This window comes from Pecten maximus, chromosome 11 (genome assembly GCF_902652985.1).
Source record: "Pecten maximus chromosome 11, xPecMax1.1, whole genome shotgun sequence".
Lineage (NCBI taxonomy): Eukaryota > Metazoa > Mollusca > Bivalvia > Pectinida > Pectinidae > Pecten > Pecten maximus.
In genome coordinates, this window is record NC_047025.1 from 16,142,083 (window position 1) to 16,165,847 (window position 23,765).

At 33.9% G+C, this 23,765-nt stretch overlaps 2 protein-coding genes across 5 annotated transcripts; one reads left to right on the forward strand and one right to left on the reverse strand.

The window, feature by feature from the left end:
• LOC117337927 (gamma-aminobutyric acid receptor-associated protein-like 2) lies at nt 1-6,911 on the reverse strand. The gene is made up of 4 exons (XM_033899075.1): nt 6,747-6,911; nt 4,597-4,652; nt 4,055-4,227; nt 1-1,366 (listed from the first exon to the last, which is right to left on the reverse strand). The coding sequence occupies exons 1-4, from the start codon at nt 6,778-6,780 to the stop codon at nt 1,276-1,278; spliced, it is 354 nt and encodes a 117-aa protein (XP_033754966.1). The 5' UTR covers nt 6,781-6,911; the 3' UTR covers nt 1-1,275.
• Nucleotides 6,912-6,933: 22 nt separating this feature from the next.
• On the forward strand, nt 6,934-23,392 carry LOC117337926 (serine/threonine-protein kinase PRP4 homolog). Of its 4 annotated transcripts, none has more exons than XR_004534919.1 (14): nt 6,934-7,055; nt 7,541-8,338; nt 9,660-9,938; nt 10,309-10,461; nt 10,788-10,872; nt 11,771-11,981; nt 12,275-12,363; nt 12,695-12,785; nt 14,403-14,550; nt 15,348-15,485; nt 16,433-16,586; nt 18,754-19,107; nt 19,494-22,067; nt 23,106-23,392. XR_004534919.1 is itself a non-coding variant. In XM_033899074.1 (13 exons), the coding sequence occupies exons 1-13, from the start codon at nt 7,006-7,008 to the stop codon at nt 19,695-19,697; spliced, it is 2,754 nt and encodes a 917-aa protein (XP_033754965.1). In that variant the 5' UTR covers nt 6,934-7,005; the 3' UTR covers nt 19,698-23,387. The 4 variants fall into 4 exon arrangements, 1 of the variants encoding a protein (XP_033754965.1); XR_004534918.1 differs by having other exon boundaries at nt 19,494-20,289; nt 20,857-23,392; XR_004534917.1 differs by having other exon boundaries at nt 19,494-19,923; nt 20,138-23,387.
• The last annotated feature ends 373 nt before the right edge of the window (nt 23,393-23,765 follow it).

A 23,765-nucleotide genomic window follows, 5' to 3' on the forward strand; every position in this document is an offset into this window, starting at 1 on the left:
TCTATTTCAGTAACATAACTTTATTTACAGAAAACACAATGAACTTATAATACACACATCTGATAAAAATGATGAAATAATGTCATGATTACAGGATTAAGAAAACTGCTGGAAAAAAGTGTACTGGAACAGATTGATGCTAATGGCTCAGATATTCCCATATATGTTCACCATTGCTTCTGATTACATGTTGACCAGGTAGTGCCATTAATGCTAGATAAAACTTAATTAAATTAAAAAAAATAACAGAAATACAAACTGGATTATGGTACTGTACATACAAAATCAGAACAAGTCATATCAATTTTTTTCAATTACACAGAACAGGAAGTTATAATAATTTCTTTATCAACATAAATCTAAAATTTCTAATGTTTTTTCTAATTTTACTTTTATAGGTTAAGTTCACAGATGAGTTATTGAGAATGTTCATTGCCAAAATAAAATTTGATATGTTGAGGATGAATATAGTTATGCTTGCAATGGCTGGGAACATTTCTATCCTAACATTAATAAGCATAAAAGAGAACTAGTGTTTAATGCATAGCTACAAGCTACAGATTTTTGTCATTATAACTGCCATCAATTATCAAACTGATAAAAACCATCATTCCTGGAGTAAAACCTATCATACTGTACATAGACATGTAAATTCTGAGACACCATACATTTATTCATAACACATTATTAACACCACATAACTTGATCACTGTCCTCAACATCAGCTGATAATTTCCTACCTAAAACATCTAGGCAGGTCCATAAGAGGACACTCATAAGTAGATTTTGAAATCAATATCATATCTGTGACATCTTGGAATGTAACATACAAATGTCACAACAGTCTGGTTAATCTGTATTTAAATGCAAAAAAATGCTTGTTCTTTAGCCATAAGATTTACTGAATTTAAATAGATACAATATCCCTTTTTCATAATTATTAAACGCAAGAAGCTAATGAAACCACCTTAAATAAGAGTCATTATCACAATAAAATCACATTAAAATATTATCCATAATTAATATGTGGTTCAAATTGCACATCTATCTTAAGTCTTTATTAAACAACTGCTTTTTCTCCATCTGTTAATTAAGTACACCGACTTTAAAATTAATTATGTTTGCCTGGATGCACTGGTAATATATTATTTAACCAAAACTTGCTATAAAAACACAATCTAAAATGGTTCTGTCCATAATGATAACCAATAATGGATACACTGTCTAATGTCCACAGCATTGTGACCAGTGATTACGTGAACATAAAGATAATCATCAGTGACCAAATGTGTTTTCTCCACTGTAGGCAATGTACAGGAAACCGTCCTCATCCTTGTGCTCCTCATATACCTGACCCATACTGGCACTGCAACAACAAAACATCAACATCATTGTTAAACATATTTACACCAATTAAACTGCTAGTTTTTACAATAAGACCAATCATGTGCTAGTAAGAATATTCCAATTAATCTTTTACAAGATCTTGAAGGTTTTAGGCCAACATACTACCAAGTACAATCTCAAATGTCACAACTTTGCTAGGCATCAGTGTTTAATACAGTATTCTCCGAAAAGTAATCCCAACAAAACACATTTGATGTCCAATGACAACAATGATTAAATCCAAAATATGTGAAAATTCAGGAAAACATTCCAACAATCAATTTCGAGTTTTCAAAGGCTCCTGAGTCCAATGAAAAGGAGAGTATTAAAATAACACTGTTGTGAAAAGGACAGCACTGTGTCAAACTCCCTTGGCCAGTTATATTAAGTTACCTCTCCTGGCACCATAGGAAAGAATTTTTGTATATTTTCCTAATTAAAACCTTAATAAGGAACATTTCAGTTTATACTGTAATGCTTTCCTATGAAAAATTGTAAGTAAAGAAATTTTCTTAATTCAAGGAACTTGAACTAAACCCAGACCTAGTTTCTGGCTTAACATATACACCTAATCTCTAGAGGATTATACAAACAAATGTCATTATTTGGGTATGTCAGGTAGTGAAGTCAATCAACTTTCACCATCAGAAGTGACTGATATAAGTTAGATAACTAATCTTTGTAAAATATATCCAGTGTACCTCGAGTCATTACTATTCATATACTTTCTAAAAAGACAGATTATCAGTCACAAAACATCAGATTCTACCGCTTTGGTATGATAGACTAATGCTTACACAAAACTTAAACTTAATTGGAAATGACTGAAACACAAAGAAAGTAAAACAATCTGTATGTTTCAAGTACATCATTTATCAAAGATAAGGTCAATGCTTTAGCATTTAAGTATTTAAATATTATCACCATTTCTCAAAAATTCACTACATTTTATTTTAATCTAAAAACATTTGATCCACACATTCCAAATTTGTGTCACATAAGAGTTGTGTTGTACACAGTTTAATATGACTGTTTTCATCACATGTATATCAGTCAAAATATTACCTTCATATATATAAGTACAAATTGTCAATTCATGGAATACCCTATGGTAAACACTTAACATAAACATTGCCTAGCTCAATACAAACTCATATATACATGTATACGAAACCTTCAATCAATCTGCTGCCTAAGGGCCAATCAATTTCTGTAATACCTTGTCACCCTAGTTTTAGCTAGAGGGTCGGTTATATGACTGTATACAAGTGATACACAAGTTTGAGCTATCTTTGTTTACATACATGTCTATATGATTTTACAGGTCTGTATACGGTATTTACTGATTGCAGCTCACAGTTTCATCTTTTAGTTCTGTGTGATGTTTCAGTTCTGAAAACTTTAATATGTCATTCTGGTAAGAATCGTAATCCTTTTAAATTTACCATAAAAGGATATCATTTAAAATGTTTCTTAGAATTTAACAATGGCATATTACTGAGGCATGAAAGTGAACATGTTACCTAGGTAGAAGTAGCAGTTACTGGCTTTTTCCTCATAGCTACAGAAACTTTGACTATCAATTTACATTATCATGCCATAATAAATGAGAGAATTCATGGCTACAGCATTTTTCTAAATGAACGGCACTCTGGCAAGAATGAATTGTGATGAAATAGCTTGTGTGTGAAAGACTGAGATAGTTTAGTAACCTAAAATGAACACAGAAAACTGTGCTCTATTACTGTATTCCAAATGATAAAGAGTTTAACAAGAACACTTTTTATTCGTTGTACCTACTGGTTTATGTTGGGTTTTTTTAACCGATAAACTTCGATTCATATTTGCAGTACCTGTATTCTGTTATTTGTATATTCCCCAGGTTTGACCAATTCTGTTGTCTAGGGATCTGGGAGCCAAAATGCAAAAATTACCTTTTTTAATATCTAATATAACCAAAATGCAATATTGCATAAGCTTCTGTGACTTAATCACTATGTACATTAATGCTACAATCCATATACAAATGTATATGTAAATATGTCCATTTCACTTAAATTTCTTTTCTACCTTTGTTATTTTGAACTCTCAAACTTGAGAAATAAAGAACTATGATGATGAGCACACTCCTTTAGGTAATGATGATCAGATCACACAAGACAATCTGGAGAAAAGCCTGGTGTTTACAGTATTAACAACAGCTCATGATCAGCTGGTATGTACTCACTGCACTGACACTTAACCACTGGTGGTTATACTGATATTTGGAGGACACAATATACCTGATACTACTGTATTTACATATGACCATCAGATGGCCTTGATATCCCAGGTAGACTGATAAAAATGTGTCCAGTGATAATTGATATTCAAGATCACAATAATGATGTTCACTTGTTAAATTGTAGTTTTGTTCCAGTGCCAATAACTATTTCAGTGTAGATTTCAACCATGGAGTATATGTAGTGGTCAATAATCTGTACAAGGTTTTACATACAGGTCACCTTGATGACAAACACTTAATGAAAGAAACTATGATATATACGGTTATGAAATTCCAATCAATACTGATCTCAGACAACATCCTAAATATCACCCTGTTTTGCCCTGAACACTAACTGTGTACATAAATACATAATCATTAAATAAACAATGCCTGTATATTTACCTTGATTGTGGGAGGACTTTGCCGACAAATAGGAAGATAGCTTTTTCTGATGGTAATTGAATGCGTTTACGAATAATCCACATGAACTGTGCTACAGAAATGTCATTGGGAACAAGAAATTTGCGTTTGTCTATATCCTGTATCTGTGACTTAGGATCTTTCTCAACAATCACCTGAAAACAAGCAAGCAAGCATGTAACTTAATGATTGAAATTCATATTAAGTTTTGAACAATAAAATTAAGTTTAAAGAACAACACATTACCATCAACATTACATAAATATTAAATACACTATCATATATTAATTTGACATAAAACCAAAAAAGCAAAATACATAGATATATATATAGTCATAATAGCACATGGATAGCACACATACTTGTCTTCCAACAAGACAAACAGGGTTCTAACTTCCACATTTCTTAATCTTGTACATGTATGGGCCAACATGCAACACCAATTATTATTTATGTATGTACAGCATATTTACAACTGTGGTAAAAAAAACAACTTAAATGTACTATATACTGTAATGACTTACTGGAATCCTTTCTGGATATTTATCCTTTATCTTTGTTGACTCTGCATTTCTTTGTTCTATAATATAGAAAAACATGTGACATGTTCGATAGACAATCTTAGGAATGGACAAGTCTGTATATATCAAAGGTGTTGTACATATTTTACTAAATACAAAAATGTTAAAGGCTGTTATAAAATATATTAAATCATAACACAAATTTTTTTTTTCCTTCGATAGGCAAACCAATACTGATGCATATGATCAATATTATATTCAAGGACACAGATATATAGCTTTCCAATTCCATGTGGTGCGACGAAAACATTTATGATTTAATTCTGACCAATTTTATCTTCTCTCAATTTTGTACAGTTTGTTCAATATTTTTATGTTTGGTACCCATTACCAAACTGGACAAGAAAAATAATTAACCAATGTACTTAAGTTACTTTTGAAGTACATTGTAAATATATATATGTATATATTATTTTATAAATATTATCAAAAGTGACCTAAATTTCATTTTTTTTTTTGTTATTTCAGTTATGCAATTGTTCCTGTCCAATTGCCTTGTGGCAGTATTTGGTATATGAAGACCCTGAACTATGTAATTAAAATCTATTGTTTGAATATGACTGTAATAAATAAGACAGACTTGATAAAATACTGACACTTGAAACCTGTTTTACCTGTACAGTGATAATCTACAGATCACACAGTGTCAACACATTGTAATATGTCACAAACATACATGTTTGTATTATACATATAATTAGTATTTGTGTAAGTGTACTGTAAGATTATATAATGGGAGAACAGTGGCATAATATTTCATTAAACACCATTGTACAAATGACACAGTAATCCTCCATTATGAAAGTTATGTTTCAACACACCACTTATACTTAAAGTGCTTTATAATTATATAGCGAGGAAGGGGAGGGACAGTGACACCTTCACAATTCATTGAATAAATTGGTGACACCTTCACAATTCATTGAATAAATTGAATTAAGTTTTCTAAGTCTGCTTTTATACGGTACACATTTCTTATCCTGATTGATACTATAATAAATGTTTGGCCAGTAAAGCTGAAAATCTGGTGGAACCAGCATAATTGTGCTGGTGATCATATCATGAACAACCAACAATAGCCAGGCCAGGATGCATGCAATAGCATTCATCACAGCAAAGCTGGTTATCAATTCCATGGACTGAAGTTTGAATCTAATTAAGCCTGTGTCAAATCTCAATTATTTTTAATGTTTGGATTACATATATTTATGTACATTGTACGGGAGACAACAAATCTACATTAAAGATGCATCAGATACACTTAGGCTTGAAAATCTAAACAAGATCTGTGATTCTCTACAGAATGAGATGCAAAGTTTTAAGAACTGAAGACAAATCAGAGCTGGAAGTTCAGTGTCCGTGTCAGGTTAAAATCAACACAAAGTTTTGAAATTCTGCAAGCTAACAGAACAGCATTTATGAACTCAGCTTTAATATTTGTGTCATAGACTGGTATCGCCTAGGCCTGGATACAGTCAAATCCTCTCTTAACACGAAACCCTCAACACCATAAGACCAGGAAGCAGCCCTCCCTGTCGTTCATAAAACCAGAATTGGGTTCTTACAACATAACAGGCTAAAGAACTAAATATAGATTGTTTAATCGTATATCAATACTACTTTAGCAGGAGATTTGGGATTTTAGTCTTCAAATTAATAGCTACATGCATGTACATCAAGCAAATAGCCAAATACACAACATAGTTTGAACATATCTGTTAAAGAAATTATCAGTCGTCTTTGGACCTGATCTATCTATAGAATTGAAAAATACCAAAATAATGGATTACAAGCTTGACTATTTTTAGAACTGACCATGGTAAGATTCACGTGACTGTGTGTTTACTACCTGATCTAGCAATGTGTTGTTATGGCAATTTCATTATAGATAAAGGTATATTGTTACACATTGCTCCAAATGAATTTTGATTTAATCATTTCAATCGGGAAAACAGATATCGATACAAAACAAGCAATTCCATTGGCAACTTTGAAGTGACTCTTGTTTGATGGTGAAAACCAGGATAATACAAAACAAAAAAGAAAGTAACACGAATGGTGTTTTACCGTTATGAATCAGAAACCATACATACCTAGCGTGTGCTCTTCCCTAAACTTAAACTTCATCTTGTTGCCGATGACGATAAACTTGTGTCAAACAACTAAGTGGTGACAACTGTAAACAAGACAGCAGCTGCCTGGGATTTATGCGTCAAAATGGTTCGCTTGTGTTCCTGTGATCTATGACGTCATAACAGGAAGTGGGCAACGTTCGGTAGATCTCTAGAGGTTATCATACTGAATGGCTAAAGTCCAAAGAGACACAATTTTACGATTTCCAAACGAAGAAAAATGGCGAACGGTACAAGCCTTGTGGACAGCGAGTATAAAGAAAATTTGAGGTATGTATTGTGCTTATATATAACTCGATATCGATACTCTATTTTAAGAAAAATATTTAATTTCTTTGTGAAGTTGTAAGAAGATCGGTTAAATTGAAAGCCAGATTTACTTTAAGTGAGACACGTTTTAGAATTCTTTGGCCACGAGATCCGGGAGCCTGTGGTCAGTGTGGTGAATAACATAATAGTCTAATCTAAGACGGAGATCTACAACAGCGTTTTAAAATGAAATAGTTATTATATGTATTTGCTATACATGAGGTAGTATTGTGATACCTACCTGATACATCTACATTATAGATATGTAGATTGTATTATGCAACCACAACCACCACCATTTCTCTTCAGTTTATATAGTAACTTAGACCTTGTCCTCAACTACACCTCAATGGAGGTGGATTTCTGCCCAGTCGGTTTGCTAGATTTTGACTTGTTGATTAATTCATTTATATGATGTCGATATTCAGATGTTTTTGATATTTCAGCGAAGGGGAGACAACCAGCAGTGAAGATGATGCCGGAGAGATCAAAAGTGAGGCACACGTCAAACCATCAGCACCTGCCTTAAAAAAGGATAAGAAAAAACATAAACACAAACATAAACACAAGCATAAGCATGGAAGTGATCGTCATAAGCATAAACACAAGCGAAAGAAACACAAAACCGATAAAGTGTCAACAGAAGAAAATCCTCATCCAAAAAAGAAAATGCGACTTGAAGACAGTGATTTAGAAAAACTTGAGGCTGCTAGGGAAGCTCTCAAAGCAGTATTAAATGCTGAGGGTGATGAATCCATGGTTAATTCCATGAACCTCATTGCACAGGGGTATGCAGATAGTGAGGAGGAAGAAGAGGGTGAAGTTGACCATGAAGAAACAAAGGCAGAGAAAGTGAAAAGACGGGAATGGGAAATGATGGAAATGACTATAGCAAATAAAAATAAAGAGGCAGAAGAAGTTGAGGAAAATTCAGATATTGAAATAACTGGTGTAGAAAATGTAAAGAAATCAAATTCTAGTAGCAGGAAAAGTAAAAGAAGTGATAGTAATCATGTACGAAATGAAAGCAAAGATAGAAGAAATCGAGAGAAAAAAGACTCAAATAGAAAGAAAGTATCAAGGAGTAAATCTCCAAAAGGGAAACATGACAATCATAGCACTGATAGAGAAAGAGATCACAGGACTGAACGTGATGATAGGGCATATAGGATGGAACGCAGCATACCAACAAGTAGGTCACCCGTCCGGCGAAGATCAAGGGAAAGGGACATTTCCCCCCGCAGGTAAGGCCATGATGAGGTTTCATTGGGGGTTGACAGCGAAAGGAATGGGGGGAAAAAAACACCATATTTATAGGTCATAAATATAAACTGGTACTGATGTTATTGCAACCATGCATTTGTATTTGTTGCACCACTGACTAAAATGTCAGAGATGCATTAGTGAACTCCTGTCCTATGATCATCTTACATCACCACTCAGTCTCACCAGGGCAGTGGTTCTGTAGGAATTCTCAGGAATGTTAATTAGAAAATGTTACATAATGTGTAGCATCCATTCCCTCTCTTGAGTTTACAAACACACCATCCCCAAAGCATTTTACCCAGTAATCACTTAAGGTTAATATGATTCCTTATTTCTAACTGTATAATTGTGTGCTTCAGAGAAATCGAACATTATATTGTTTTCTTTTCTGATATTGAAGTCAGTCAAAGTTTTCATTTATTGTTCAAAAAATATGTATACCCATAGTCTGACAAAGTGAAATGCACTTAAACTGTAAAATCATGATAAGATAGAGTAGACGAGAGAAGAGACATTTATATTCGATGTTAGGATTGAAGATAGTTTCTTACAACATATAATTAAAGGGTCCTTGATGCAACAAATTAAACTTGTAATTAAGGTTATTAATACAGTTAAGGTTTAGTATTGTTTAAAGGGGCCGCGGTGGCCGAGTGGTAAAGGTGTCCCGACACTTTATCACTAGCCCTCCACCTCTGGGTTGCGAGTTCGAAACCCACATGGGGCAGTTGCCTGGTACTGACAGTAGGTTGGTGGTTTTACCTCAAAAACCTGGCACGACCTTTAATTAAATGACCCTGGCTGTTATTAGGACGTGCAACAAAAATAAACAAAAAGTATTGTTAAACATTCTGTCAACTGCTAAGGTCATTTATTAAGGACAAACCAGTCATCTCAACCCCAAACATTCTGAGCGCTTCACAGGAGAAGCAACTACCATTTCATAGACTCTGTTATATGTCTCGGCCAGGGAAAACCCAAAGCCTTCTTCAAAGGGGTGAACACTCAACTACCTGCAACACAGTTATTGATATGATCATATCAGGGTAATAATTTATAAGATCTCTTGGTGACAAGCTAGCTGTATGAAACATTCTGAGTCTTAATGATCATACAATAATTACCAATTACTTTTGATTTTTTAGGGGTGCAACAACCCTGAAGATCACGAAGTTGGAATATACTTATATGTATACATATGTATATATTCTGTATTTCTACTATGAAATTACACTGGTAATTTACTATTTAGTATCATGGGGTCTTCATTATGCAACAAATATCTACTCATTTTAACAGGGAAATCAGTAGAATGGATGAAAGGAGAGTAAGAGAAGATAGACCAGAGAGACGCTCTCCTTTACGGCGATCTTCCCCATCTCGCAGACCATCTCCCAGCCGACGTACTCCTCCATTGCGACGACCCTCGCCTGGTCGACGATTTTCACCGGGTCGACGATCTCCTCTTCGTCGACTGTCCCCTTCACAACGTTTTTCACCCACAAGAAGAAGATCTCCAGATCGAAGGTCACCAGGACGTATGGGAGATAGATTTAGGAGATCTCCTATGAGGAATAGGTAAATCATTAGTTCCAGCATAACAAATCATTAGGTACTTTTGACTGTTATATTATGTAATGAGGGATAATATAAGGAAATTAAATTATGCACAAACAGATTTTTTTTTCATGAAGAGCGGTAACTTGCAAAACCAGTTGGCAAGTAATAAAGTATTCCCTAAAATCATTTTTGAAGCATGTTAATGTGAACATTCCCATCACTATTATCTTAGCATTGAAAATGTGACATTAAAGATATTTCCTGTTGAAATACTGTATACAAAAAAAATCAAAAATGCAGTACTGAAGTCCTGAGTTAATTTTGATACTTTTTATTTCTTTGGCTTAGCTAAGAAATGTTTACACAACTTATCAAATTGCATTTATAGGAATCCATATGACCGTGATAGAAGCAGAGATCATCGTGGACGAAGAAGTAGATCACGTGACCGACATAATAGGACAAAGGATAAGCCTGAAGACAAATTCAAGGGAAGTTTGTCAGAGGGCATGATAAAGGGCAAGGAGGAATCAGACGAAGAGTAAGTTTTCTGTGTGATTAGTAATTCAATACTGGTTACCGATTACAATAGGTTTCAATACATTATTTTGGTTAAGTGGGAAATTTGGAATGGAGAAATGAGAAAGAAAAATATTTATCTATATCAACATCTAGAGAATAAAAGCGGTACGTGTTGTAATCTTTCCATTCATAAAATGATGATTGATCTATAAAAATCCATGCAATGATATTAAAGAAACAGTAATTTATTTGTAATTTTAAAAGAAAAATGAATTGATCTACTTTAGTTTTGCACTTTACAACAAATGCATGGTATGCCCTGAGGTAATTTTCTGTTTGGTGTAGGTTAGATCTGGATTTCTCCAGTGATGAAGATGATGAAGATGTACTGATTGAGAAAAGAAGGAAAGAGAGGGAGGCCTTATTACAGGTAATGGTCAGTTATATTTTTTCTGGTCTGACAGTTTATTGTCAGGGTAAAAACATAAACACAAAAATATGATCTCAAGGGTTTGATGAAAGCCATGAAACTAAAAATGTGTCTTTAGATATACAGTGTACTTATAACACTGAGGTTTTGATGTATTTTCAAAGGTATTAGCTGTAAGTATCCAAAGAATAGTGTATTACTTAATAGTTTAGTGTGGCGTTCTATATTGTTAAACGAGGTTTCACATCACATAAATATTCTTTGACTTTGATCCATTAAATTTTATAGGGATTAAAAGTTAATTTAGAGGAACAGGTTATGTAGAAAAATTACCCTCCTATCCCTTTACTTCAAACAAAGTTGTCATCATGAGACTTCAACAAAAACTGAATTTTGGGTTTTGTGTCAAATAAGTTTTGATTTATCTTTTTGTAGTCTCTGCTTTTTGAGACTTTGATGTCTTTTACGTTACTGTCTTTGATGTTCTATTTATAACAAAGTTCACATAATCTATTCGTACATATTATTTCACATAATGTACATATACGGTATATATTTTACCATTTTTAACCACCTTTTATTATAATGATGTAAATATACAATACGGATGCTTTTAAAAAATGACAAATTTTATCTGATTTTAACTTTAAAAATAAAACATGTTAGAATATTGTTTGGCCCTAAATGACCCTAGTTGTCGATGGGCCGTAAAACATAAACAAACAAACAAACAAATCTCTGCTTTTTGATTTTGATTTTGATTACTAACTTAATCACTATATGGAGTTATGGTAACAAGTTAGTTTATAAAACAGAAAATACAAGGGTAAAATGAAGGACGTTTTTCAGACAAAAGAAATTATTCCAATATTAAATTTAGCATCATTTTTATCAATAGAAACTGAAACCCACAGTGGCAGAGAACGAGGATAGTCATCTGACAACAGATGGCGGGGAAACCATGGCAACCCACAGTGGTAGTGATTCTTCCTCATCCTCCTCAGACAGTGATGACCTTGTGGGTGAGGAGGACATATATGACTTTGAGGAGTCCATGGACAAAAAGCGGAAAGCGTTACAAGACGTCGCTGCCGAAAACACAGAGGAAGGTAAATCTTGAAGACAGTTTGTTCCTAACCTGTTTCAGGACCTAGTTAGTTAGAACACTTAGCAAATTTATGTTCTAGTATGGTATTTATTATTCTTAATGTGATTCTGTCGTAAATGTAAAAGTCAAGATTTTATCAAACTAGATTCTTAAAACTAAATAGCGGTGCATTTCACACAACTCCGACCAAAAGCTTCAGTAGTTTGATTCAAATACAAAATTTATGCTCAAATATGATTGAAAATTGTATCGGACATTGGAATACTCTAATTGCTTTTTCTCTTTATCATGCAGACAAAGCAGTTGTAAACCCAGAGAAGCCTCTGAAGTCAGACATGTTCTCAGAAACAACAGATATGTTCAATGAAAACTACATTTTTAATGTAAGAATTGTTAAATAACACAGTAAATAAAGAATTTTATCCTAAATCTAAGGAGGTAATATAATTTTCTATCAGTTCAGCTTAACATTTACCTGAACCTGTTGATATCAGGTGCTTTGCAAGGAGTTTTCTTAAAAAAAATATACTGATAATTTGATAATAAGATTCACCAATTATCTACTCATTTTAGAAAAGAACATTTTAATGAGAATACTGACCTTTATAAAATCATTGCAGCCAATGAAAAGTAGTCCCATGTTTTTGTTTTCATAGTTTTAAGTATTAATGGATGATAAACGGAGATTGATAATGAGTATTCTTCTGATTACAGCAAAGTCCCAGTAGTGCTTACCAGTTTATGTCATCTGCTCATGAAAATGCTAACCTCACAGATAATTGGGATGATGCTGAGGGCTACTATAGTAAGTAACGTTGATAAGCTGTAGAGTTATATCTCTCCAAGAATGATGTACTGAAGGTAAATCTTTGTAATCCTGTAAAGCAGACCTTAAAGTTTGTATGACATGCATACATTTATTATTGATTTGGGAACAGATATTTCTGTGTATGATTTTTAGGAACAGATATTTCTGTGTATGCGTTTGGGACAGATATTTCTGTGTATGATTTTGGGAACAGATATTTCTGTGTATGAGTTTGGGAACAGATATTTCTGTGTAAGATTTTGGGAACAGATATTTCTGTGTGTGATTTTGGGAACAGATATTTCTGTGTAAGATTTTGGGAACAGATATTTCTGTGTAAGATTTTGGGAACAGATATTTCTGTGTGTGATTTGGGGAACAGATATTTCTGTGTATGAGTTTGGGAACAGATATTTCTGTGTATGATTTTGGGAACAGGAATTTCTGTGTATGCATTTGGGAACAGGTATTTCTGTGTGTGATTTTGGGAACAGAAATTTCTGTGTATGCATTTGGGAACAGAAATTTCTGTATGATTTTGGGAACAGATATTTCTGTGTATGATTTTGGAACAGATATTTCTGTGTATGATTTTGGGAACAGATATTTCTGTTTATGAGTTTGGGGACAGATATTTCTGTGTATGAGTTTGGGGACAGATATTTCTATGTATAAGTTCGGGGACAGATATTTCTGTGTATGAGTTTGGTAACAGATATTTCTGTGTATGATTTTTAGGAACAGATATTTCTGTGTATGATTTTTAGGAACAGATATTTCTGTGTATGATTTGGGAACAGATATTTCTGTGTATGATTTTTAAGAACAGATATTTCTGTGTATGAGTTTGGGAACAGATATTTCTGTGTATGATTTTGGGAACAGAAATTTCTGTGTATGAGTTTGGGAACAGATATTTCTGTGTATGATTTTAATTTGGGAACAGATATTTCTGTGTATGATTTTGGGAACAGATATTTCTGTGTATGATTTTGGGAACAGATATTTCTGTGTATGAGTTTGGGAACAGATATTTCTGTGTATGATTTTGGGAACAGAAATTTCTGTGTACGATTTGCAGATTAGATATGTCTTTGTATGAGTTTGGGAACAGATATTTCTGTGATGTGATTTTTCCTGTTGATAAAACATTTTATATAGGACAGAGAGGCGAGTTTTATGTTTCATTAAGAGCAATCATATTTTACATGAAGAATAGGTGATTTGATATTTGTAAATGATTTCATAGAAAAACACCCAATATCTGTGACAGTGCAATATCTTTCAAATTATATTATCTTTCTTAATATTCTGCTTATAATTTCAAATAGATAAAGTAAAACTATAGGTTTCCTTTCTGTCTGTATAGTACGTATGTACGCAACACCAAAGTTTGTCAGCACTCTAGAGGCTTCATTCCTTGAGGGATTTTAATCAAACTACATGCAAGATTCTGGAAAAGTTAGAGTTTTAGGGTTTTGGGCCAAGGTCAAGGTCACTTACTATTTTTAGTGTGGACTAGTGTTTGCTTTAGCAATGCCAAATATGCTTGTTTATTTGTTTTGGTAGTGATATTTTTAAAAAAAACTTACAGACTATTGTTTTTCATTACAGGAGTACGAATCGGTGAAAGCTTAGACAAGCGTTACACAGTGTTTGGTTTCACAGGACAAGGTGTGTTCAGTAATGTAGTGCGTGCCCGTGACACTGCTAGGACAGGGCAGGATGTCGCCATCAAAATTATCAGGAATAATGAAATGATGTAAGTATTAGGCAATGAAGTGCAAAGAGATAATTATTCTCTTACTCTAGATAGGTTGATCTGTACTTTCACTGGTGTGAGATACCTTGGACAGGTGAATCCACACTTTTACCATTGTGAGATGCCCTGGATACTTAAGCCATGTGTATCCACACTTTAACCATTGTGAGATAAAGACAGTTGTATCCACACTTTTACCGTTAAGAGATACCCTGGACAGGTGTATTCACACTTTTACCGTTAAGAGATACCCTGGACAGGTGTATTCACACTTTTACCATTGTGAGATACCCTGGACAGGTGTATTCACACTTTTACTGTTGAGAGATACCCTGGACAGGTGTATTCACACTTTTACCATTGTGAGATACCCTGGACAGGTGTATTCACACTTTTACCGTTAAGAGATACCCTGGACAGGTGTATTCACACTTTTACTGTTGAGAGATACCCTGGATAAGTGATGGACAAGTGAATCCACACTTTTAACGGTGTGAGATAGTAGATACCCCGACAGCCTATTGTGAGATAAACCATTAAGGATGTAAATGGAAATATTCAAGCCCAATCGTACAATGGGGCATCATTAATGTCCTAGACATATAACATATTTATCTTCAAATAAGCCTCTCTCCCTAGTGTAAAATCCAGTATGGACATTCAGAAAGAGCTCATGATTCTGCAAAAATTAATGTGGGAGCTTATCTGTAAGCAGGGGCTTATTTGTTGATAAAACTGAACTGTATATGGAAGATTCATTGGTTGTAGTCTTTATCTTAAGATCTATTGGTTTACAGGCATAAGACGGGTCTGAAAGAACTGGAGTTCTTGAGAAAACTTAATGATGCTGATCCTGATGACAAATTCCATTGTTTGAGGTTGTACCGACACTTTTTCCACAAAAACCATCTTTGCCTTGTGTTTGAATCTTTGAGGTTAGTATAAAAAGTTAGAACGTAATAATTAAGTTTTTCTGAAAATAAAGCAATCATTGTATTCAGCGAAAAAAAATTTATCAAATCAGCTTGCATTATTAGCAATAGTGAAAATACTACTGCACATTTTAAGCCAACCATCTTACATGTGATGCTCAAATCAATATTCTCTTTTTCTTGGTCTGTTCTTAAACAATTCTTGTTGTCATTATTTCTGAAGAAGTACTAAAAAAAGATCTTGAAAAAAAAAAAACAAGATGGACTACAGCCTGATGTCTGTGATTGTCTCAAATTGAAAATTAATGTTCCTATTAGGCTCTAGTTGTACAGCATGTCAGTTTTAGGACTGATTGGGGAACAAAATGGCTGGCAAATAGATGTCTTGGATTTCCTTTTCTTCTTGTTTAACATGTTATCATATAATTAATCCAATACTGACATGACAGTACAACAGATAATTTAAGGTGATAGAAGAGAATATATATACATACATAGATTAAATGAAGAGGATTTTACATTGGGGCCTAAAATTCCTCTGGGATCTCTTGTTTAAAGTGTTATAAGTTTTCAGTGATGAAAATATATTTAGCTCCATTTATACATTTTGATCTGAATTTGTAATGTTTACAAAGTTTGTTGTGTTTCATTCTTGTAAATAATTCAAAGAGCCTTCTGGTAAGTACATTGTTGTCAACAGATAATGTTCAACCAAAGTTTTTCTCATTTTAATTACATGACTGATTACATCATTTTCCTTACTCATGCTATTACCGCAGTTTATATATATATATGTAGTCACTGAATGCTTTCATTGTACACACAAATAAATTCAGTATCATGATGTTGTAACAGTGGTAAGGACTTGGTTATCTTCTCAACTTGACGCATGTCTGTTAATTAAATTTTATGAAATGGTAACAGTAATTTTCATATTTGTTTTGTACCAGTATGAACCTGAGAGAGGTGCTGAAAAAATATGGAAAAGACATTGGTCTTCACATCAAAGCAGTCCGATCATACGCCCAGCAACTCTTCCTTGCCCTCAAACTTCTCAAGCGAGCTAGCATCCTCCATGCCGACATTAAGCCAGACAACATCCTGGTAAGTAAATATTCTTCAAAATGACAGTACATATGGATAAATACTTGTACAGTTTATACAAAGTCGAATGCAATAAGTGTAGGGAAAGGTAATTCATTATCAGAGACATGATAATTTGGTTATTCAGCTCTTAATTCAAGCATTGAATTAGGCTAACACAACGTTACAAGGCTAAATCTAGTATACAGTAGATCCCAGATAGTCATGTCAGTATACACAAGGCTAAATCTAGTATACAGTAGATCTAAGATAGTCATGTCAGTATACACAAGGCTAAATCTAGTATACAGTAGATCTAAGATAGTCATGTCAGTATACACACGGCTAAATCTAGTATACGGTAGGTCCCAGATAGTCATGTCAGTATACACAAGGCTAAATCTAGTATACAGTAGATCCCAGATCAGATAGTCATGTCAGTATACACAAGGCTAAATCTAGTATACGGTAGGTCCCAGATAGTCATGTCAGTATACACACGGCTAAATCTAGTATACGGTAGATCTAAGATAGTCATGTCAGTATACACAAGGCTAAATCTAGTATACAGTAGATCCCAGATAGTCATGTCAGTATACACAAGGCTAAATCTAGTATACAGTAGATCCCAGATAGTCATGTCAGTATACACAAGGCTAAATCTAGTATACAGGTAGTTCCCAGATAGTCATGTCAGTATACACAAGGCTAAATCTAGTATACGGTAGGTCCCAGATAGTCATGTCAGTATACACAAGGCTAAATCTAGTATACGGTAGATCCCAGATAGTCTTGTCAGTATACACAAGGCTAAATCTAGTATACAGTAGATCTAAGATAGTCATGTCGGTATACACAAGGCTAAATCTAGTATAAAGTAGATCTAAGATAGTCATGTCAGTATACACAAGGCTAAATCTAGTATACAGTAGATCTAAGATAGTCATGTCAGTATACACAAGGCTTAATCTAGTATACAGTAGGTCCCAGATAGTCATGTCAGTATACACAAGGCTAAATCTAGTATACGGTAGATCCCAGATAGTCATGTCAGTATACACAAGGCTAAATCTAGTATACGGTAGGTCCCAGATAGTCATGTCAGTATACACAAGGCTAAATCTAGTATACGGGTAGATCCCAGATAGTCATGTCAGTATACACAAGGCTAAATCTAGTATACAGTAGATCTAAGATAGTCATGTCAGTATACACAAGGCTTAATCTAGTATACAGTAGGTCCCAGATAGTCATGTCAGTATACACAAGGCTAAATCTAGTATACAGTAGGTCCCAGATAGTCATGTCAGTATACACAAGGCTAAATCTAGTATACGGTAGGTCCCAGATAGTCATGTCAGTATACACAAGGCTAAATCTAGTATACGGTAGATCTAAGATAGTCATGTCAGTATACACAAGGCTAAATCTAGTATACGGGTAGATCCCAGATAGTCATGTCAGTACACACAAGGCTAAATCTAGTATACAGTAGATCTAAGATAGTCATGTCGGTATACACAAGGCTTAATCTAGTATACAGTAGGTCCCAGATAGTCATGTCAGTATACACAAGGCTAAATCTAGTATACAGTAGGTCCCAGATAGTCATGTCAGTATACACAAGGCTAAATCTAGTATACGGTAGGTCCCAGATAGTCATGTCAGTATACACAAGGCTAAATCTAGTATACGGTAGATCTAAGATAGTCATGTCAGTATACACAAGGCTAAATCTAGTATACGGGTAGATCCCAGATAGTCATGTCAGTACACACAAGGCTAAATCTAGTATACAGTAGATCTAAGATAGTCATGTCGGTATACACAAGGCTTAATCTAGTATACAGTAGGTCCCAGATAGTCATGTCAGTATACACAAGGCTAAATCTAGTATACAGTAGGTCCCAGATAGTCATGTCAGTATACACAAGGCTAAATCTAGTATACGGTAGGTCCCAGATAGTCATGTCAGTATACACAAGGCTAAATCTAGTATACGGTAGATCTAAGATAGTCATGTCAGTATACACAAGGCTAAATCTAGTATACGGGTAGATCCCAGATAGTCATGTCGGTATACACAAGGCTAAATCTAGTATACAGTAGGTCCCAGATAGTCATGTCAGTACACACAAGGCTAAATCTAGTATACAGTTAATTTATGGATTTCTTTCTTACCCTCCAGGTGAATGAATCTAAGTTACTTTTAAAGCTGTGTGACTTTGGATCTGCCTCCCACGTTTCTGAGAATGATATTACACCGTATCTTGTGAGTCGTTTCTACCGAGCACCAGAAATCATCATTGGTATGGGGTACCATCATAGTGCTGACCTGTGGTCTGTAGGGGCGACAATCTTCGAACTTTACACAGGTAAAATCCTCTTCCCTGGCTCCTCCAACAATGAGATGTTGAAGTACATGATGGATGTTAAGGGCAAGATGCCTAACAAGATGATCAGGAAGGGTATGTTTAAGGACCAACATTTTGATCCCGGTTACAACTTCCTGTACCACGAAGTGGACAAAGTCACCCATAGGGTAAGTTCAAACATCCCCCACCACAGTACTTCTTGGCTAATATATCATAAAATCTACATCAAACAGAAGTTGTTTAACTGATGATAAGGTTTTGAGTTAGAAATAGAAAATATTGTATTCAATATCCTGGGTATCGTTTCACAAAGCTTCGTAAATTACGAGGCGAATAGCCCTATATTTTACTGGAATAGCCCTAAATATTTCACTGGAATAGCCCTAGATTTTCACTGGAATAGCCCTAGATTTTCACTGGAATAGCCCTAGATATTTCACTGGAATATCCCTAAAAGTTTTAGTTATCTTGTGAAAACTTGAACAGTTGAAAAAAACACTTCTTTAGTATGTAATGAACAAAGTGAGTCAGCTGGACACTTTAATGTTTACAGGAGAAAGTGACAGTACTGAGCATGATCAATCCATGTAAGGATCTTCTGGCAGAGCTGATTGGGTACCAGCGTCTTCCTGACGACCAGCTGAGGAAGGTGACACAACTGAAAGACCTACTGGAGAAAGTTCTGATGATGGACCCGAGTAAGAGAATCACCATCAACCAGGCTCTCACTCACCCCTTTATTCAGGAGAAGATCTAGACCAGTGTCACTTTTACAGCTATCTCCCACCTCGACACTTGTTACTGGAAACAGGATTGATTGCAAGCTGTGGGTTTAGGAAATAAAAGACAAAATGTTTGAGTGATAATATTGCAAATATTTTGTCAAAAAAGATGTGAATTTTCAGAGACAAATAAGTAAACAATACATTGGAATCTGACGTTGGAATATTTGACTCTTTGGAAATTGGGGAAATGTTTGTGCGGTAAGATATAAATCCTATGGGGAAAAAGTATGTGTGAACTTGTATTTTCATTGCAGGGATCAATGTTGCTGTGTCTGTTCAATATATACCAGGTATACATTTGAACTTAAATCTCACACAGGTGTGATATACTTGTTAAAGGATGAAGACAGGAGACTATGTTGATTCTATACCCAGTTTTACAGATTATGATAATCATGTGTTTACATTTCAGTGAATGAAACAGCAGATATGTGTTCCATGAAATCAAAGATGATGTGATGGACCAATCACAGAGCTTGTATTATGTTTTGATGGAAGACTGTGATTATGAATGGACCAATCACTCACCTTGTTAATTGTAATGATGGAAAAGGTTTTGCAAAGGTAACCATGAGTATAAGACAGAATGTAATTTTTACATTATTTCAGAATTTATGTTAAGAACATGTGCCAGACTAGTTCTAGATATGTGCATCAGCTGTGTTTGTTTGTACTAAACTAGGTAAGTCACACTTTTTCACATCATCTTGAAACTCGAATGTTGTTGTCATGAGGATACAAAATTTCAATCTGTCTGTACAGGTAAAGTGTGCTGTGCTATTTTCAACATTGAATGCAATTTAGATAGCAATATAAAAACAATTGTCAAAAATCCAGCACATTGTACAATGCAATACTTCACCTATTTTTTACTTGGAATTGTAAACACTTTCATACTGGTACCTTCTTTTTTTAATTAAGCTTAATAATATTTACATATAAAAATCAAAAAAAGTTATGTTGAAGAGTAATGTTAATTTTCTCATTAAATTTTTTTTCTTGTTGTATTTCATTCTTCATTTTTAACCTATTGTAAGATTATGCCATTGATTTTTATTTTTTTTTTATTGTTAGAGCATGATTTGGTATCAAAAACTCTTCCCCTAAATTATTTTGACTTTTTCATTCCAGGTCAGGCAGCTTAGGCCAGACCTAACCGCCGTTGACAGCTTACGTTGTCATATAACTCAGATAAGTCTTTACACTTATACATCTCATCATCTGAAACCATTATTTTTATAACAAGAATTTTTAAACCCATCTTCAGCTTCAAAAAAAAATTTGGATAGCATTTATTTTGAAGGTACCAAAAGATTTTTTTTGTAAGAAAATTGAACTACTGATGTTGGTTTGATATAAGAAATCACTGATATATATCGGAACAAGTGTCACATTCTGTACCAAACACTGAATTATTTTACTTTTCATACTGTTCTGGATTTAAAATGCTATAAAGGTCCATCTTTTTCATGATCCTTTGTAGTTGGTAGCAGCTATAGTTGATTTAACTTGTAACCATATTGAATTAAGAGAGGTGAAAATCTCTAAAATTGTATATTTCTTTCCGTTTGGACAGATACAACTATGGATTAAAATTTCCAAGCCATATCTTAAGTTTTCCTGTTTTATTCAGTGGTAACTACATTTCTTACTCGTGAGATTCTATTTAATGTTTACTACTGCCTTTGTGGTCGGTTGAATGTCTTCTCTTCTCCAGTAGATGTGGAAAAACGTGAATCTATAGAAAAAAATGTACTTCATATTCGTTCTCTTCAAATCAGCACTGTGTTTCATATCTTATATAAAAAAATGTATATAATTACCAGTTGGAGAAATTTATTAAATTTTATTGAATTAATTAATATTGTCAAAAAGAATTACCTATATACATTTGATGTACACTGTTTTTTAATAATTTATCATAGCTACTGGAGCACAGAAACTTTCAGAAAAATCTAATGGAATGATTAGAGACAATATAAAAAACAAAAATATATTAAACAAATATGACAACTCCCTTGGTTAAAGTTTATAGGAAAATGCACTCCAAGGATAGTGAAGAAGTGATTTTGACAAGCTTTTTCATGGTTAGATCAAAAAGATTCTATAATAAAGAGTTGGATAAATTGAAAAAAGATAATAAAAGTTACCAGACAAATTAGCAAATGACGAGAAATGTTTGTAACATGGAGGAATCCTCAAACATTGTAATTCTTCTCTTTTGCATCCATCTGGTTCGAGAGCTGTTCCGTCTTCAGGGGCGACTGGTCACGAAATAATCGCTACAATGGCAGCCTCATGTTACCATGGAAACAGGAAGTCAGTCAACCATGACAGATCATGTAATGTTACCCGTTCCTGGACATGACAGTCTTATTTTTAGACATGCATGACTGAATATGTTGTTATATTTGTGCCTGTTCACTTTATTTCAGAAACCCTTTGATTTGTAATGTGCACAGAGATCAGTATTAGTTCAAAAGAATATGTGCATGATCAGATCAGAATAAGAGAAATTATATTGTTATCAGTTATTTGTAAAAAGAATAATATGGTATGATATGGAAGTAAAACAACCTCAAGAAGTATATATAGAAGTCTATCTTTAACCATATAACTGGTTGAGTCTACAATTTATATCGATTGTATGTTGAAATTTTCAGACACTTAAAAAGTAAATTCAAAAGAGAAACAACAAAAATGTATATGTATTATTTATAGATAAAATCCAAAAACTGGATCTAAAAATAGGGGATGGAGTAAAGAATCCTGGAGGGATTATCTATGGCAGGACTGGAGAAGACAATTAATCCTAAATTGTCAAGTGCTTTTGCTGTTTTATGTTAAAGCTGTTAAGTTTACATAAAAGTATTTATCGGCATGGAAACCATTTTAATACAAGTGCTGCACATGTAAACTATGTAATGGATTTTTTTACGTGAGAATATGTATTGTCTAAAGGAATCTTCTGCATGTCCAACATCCAAAAAGCTTACATATTAAAAATGGAGATGTACGTAGCTTTTACTCAAGGAAAGATATATTTACACAGAAAAAAAAGTCCAGCCCCTGCTCTCAGTCCTTATAATAATCCCTGAAGATGCCACACTAATTAATAAGGTCTTTCCATCTCTAAATTTTTGAATTTCAGATTAAGGGGGCTCACATATACATGAAACGTAGACATTTAAAAGATATTACCAAACAAAATTTGGCATTGTTTTACATGATGACAAAAAAAAAGAACAATACAGTGTATCTTGATTTCAAAAACGTTTTGTTTTGAAACAAAATTATATTCATATGATTGTGTGTTTGGTGAGCCCTCTTGAAGCGTTGTTATTTTGACATAATACTGGTTGCTTGTTTTTGTTTTCTAGGTGGCATGTCCTCATATGGAGCCTGGACTTGACTTCACAAAGGTTGTTGATCCCTTCCTCCACCACCTACAATGTTTCTCTCGGTGTATAATAGTTATAATAGATCACGGCATCAGTCCTCAACAGTAGATATTTGAAGGCGATATTAAAATCTTGTGTATTTTTTTATGATGACAACATAACTGATAATGAATGTAGGAGCATATACGGAGTAACTGTGTTGATTTCATCAGTCCATTTAATACTGCAATATTTGAATATTTAAAAAAAAAAAAAAAAAAAACAAAAAAAAACAAAAAAAAAACAGAGTATTGTATGTAAGATGAAGAAAGAAACAGCAGCAAAGAAGGGGAGATACTTGTTTGAGTATTTACCCGAGGAGATCGTTTTGATTCATTCGTTAAATATTTTCTGGTTCCAGAACTTTACGTGTATATTCCATGCCAAATTACGTTCTACATTTGGAATCACTTTCCTTTGAGTTTTCTCTACTGATTGCTTCAGGTTTTAGAGAGACTTACTTGAATGCAGTTATTAACTGAAGTTTAGATATTACCTAGGTAAGGCTTACCAAGGAATAAGATATGCTGATGTTGCCAAATCTATTATTGTTTTAACACAGGTGAAACACTGGTAAGTATTTACAAAAAATGTCACTTT

Bases quoted from the DNA above. Each gene is read 5' to 3' on its own strand.
- LOC117337927 (XM_033899075.1), bottom strand. From the start codon at position 6,780: ATGAAGTTTAAGTTTAGGGAAGAGCACACGCTAG. The intron at 4,653-6,746 runs GTATGTATGGTT...TCTATATTATAG, and splicing joins TAGGGAAGAGCACACGCTAG to AACAAAGAAATGCAGAGTCA. The intron at 4,228-4,596 runs GTAAGTCATTAC...GCTTGTTTTCAG, and splicing joins AATATCCAGAAAGGATTCCA to GTGATTGTTGAGAAAGATCC.
- LOC117337926 (XM_033899074.1), top strand. From the start codon at position 7,006: ATGGCGAACGGTACAAGCCTTGTGGACAGCGAGTATAAAGAAAATTTG. The intron at 10,873-11,770 runs GTAATGGTCAGT...TTTTATCAATAG, and splicing joins AGAGGGAGGCCTTATTACAG to AAACTGAAACCCACAGTGGC. The intron at 15,486-16,432 runs GTTAGTATAAAA...GTTTTGTACCAG, and splicing joins CTTGTGTTTGAATCTTTGAG to TATGAACCTGAGAGAGGTGC.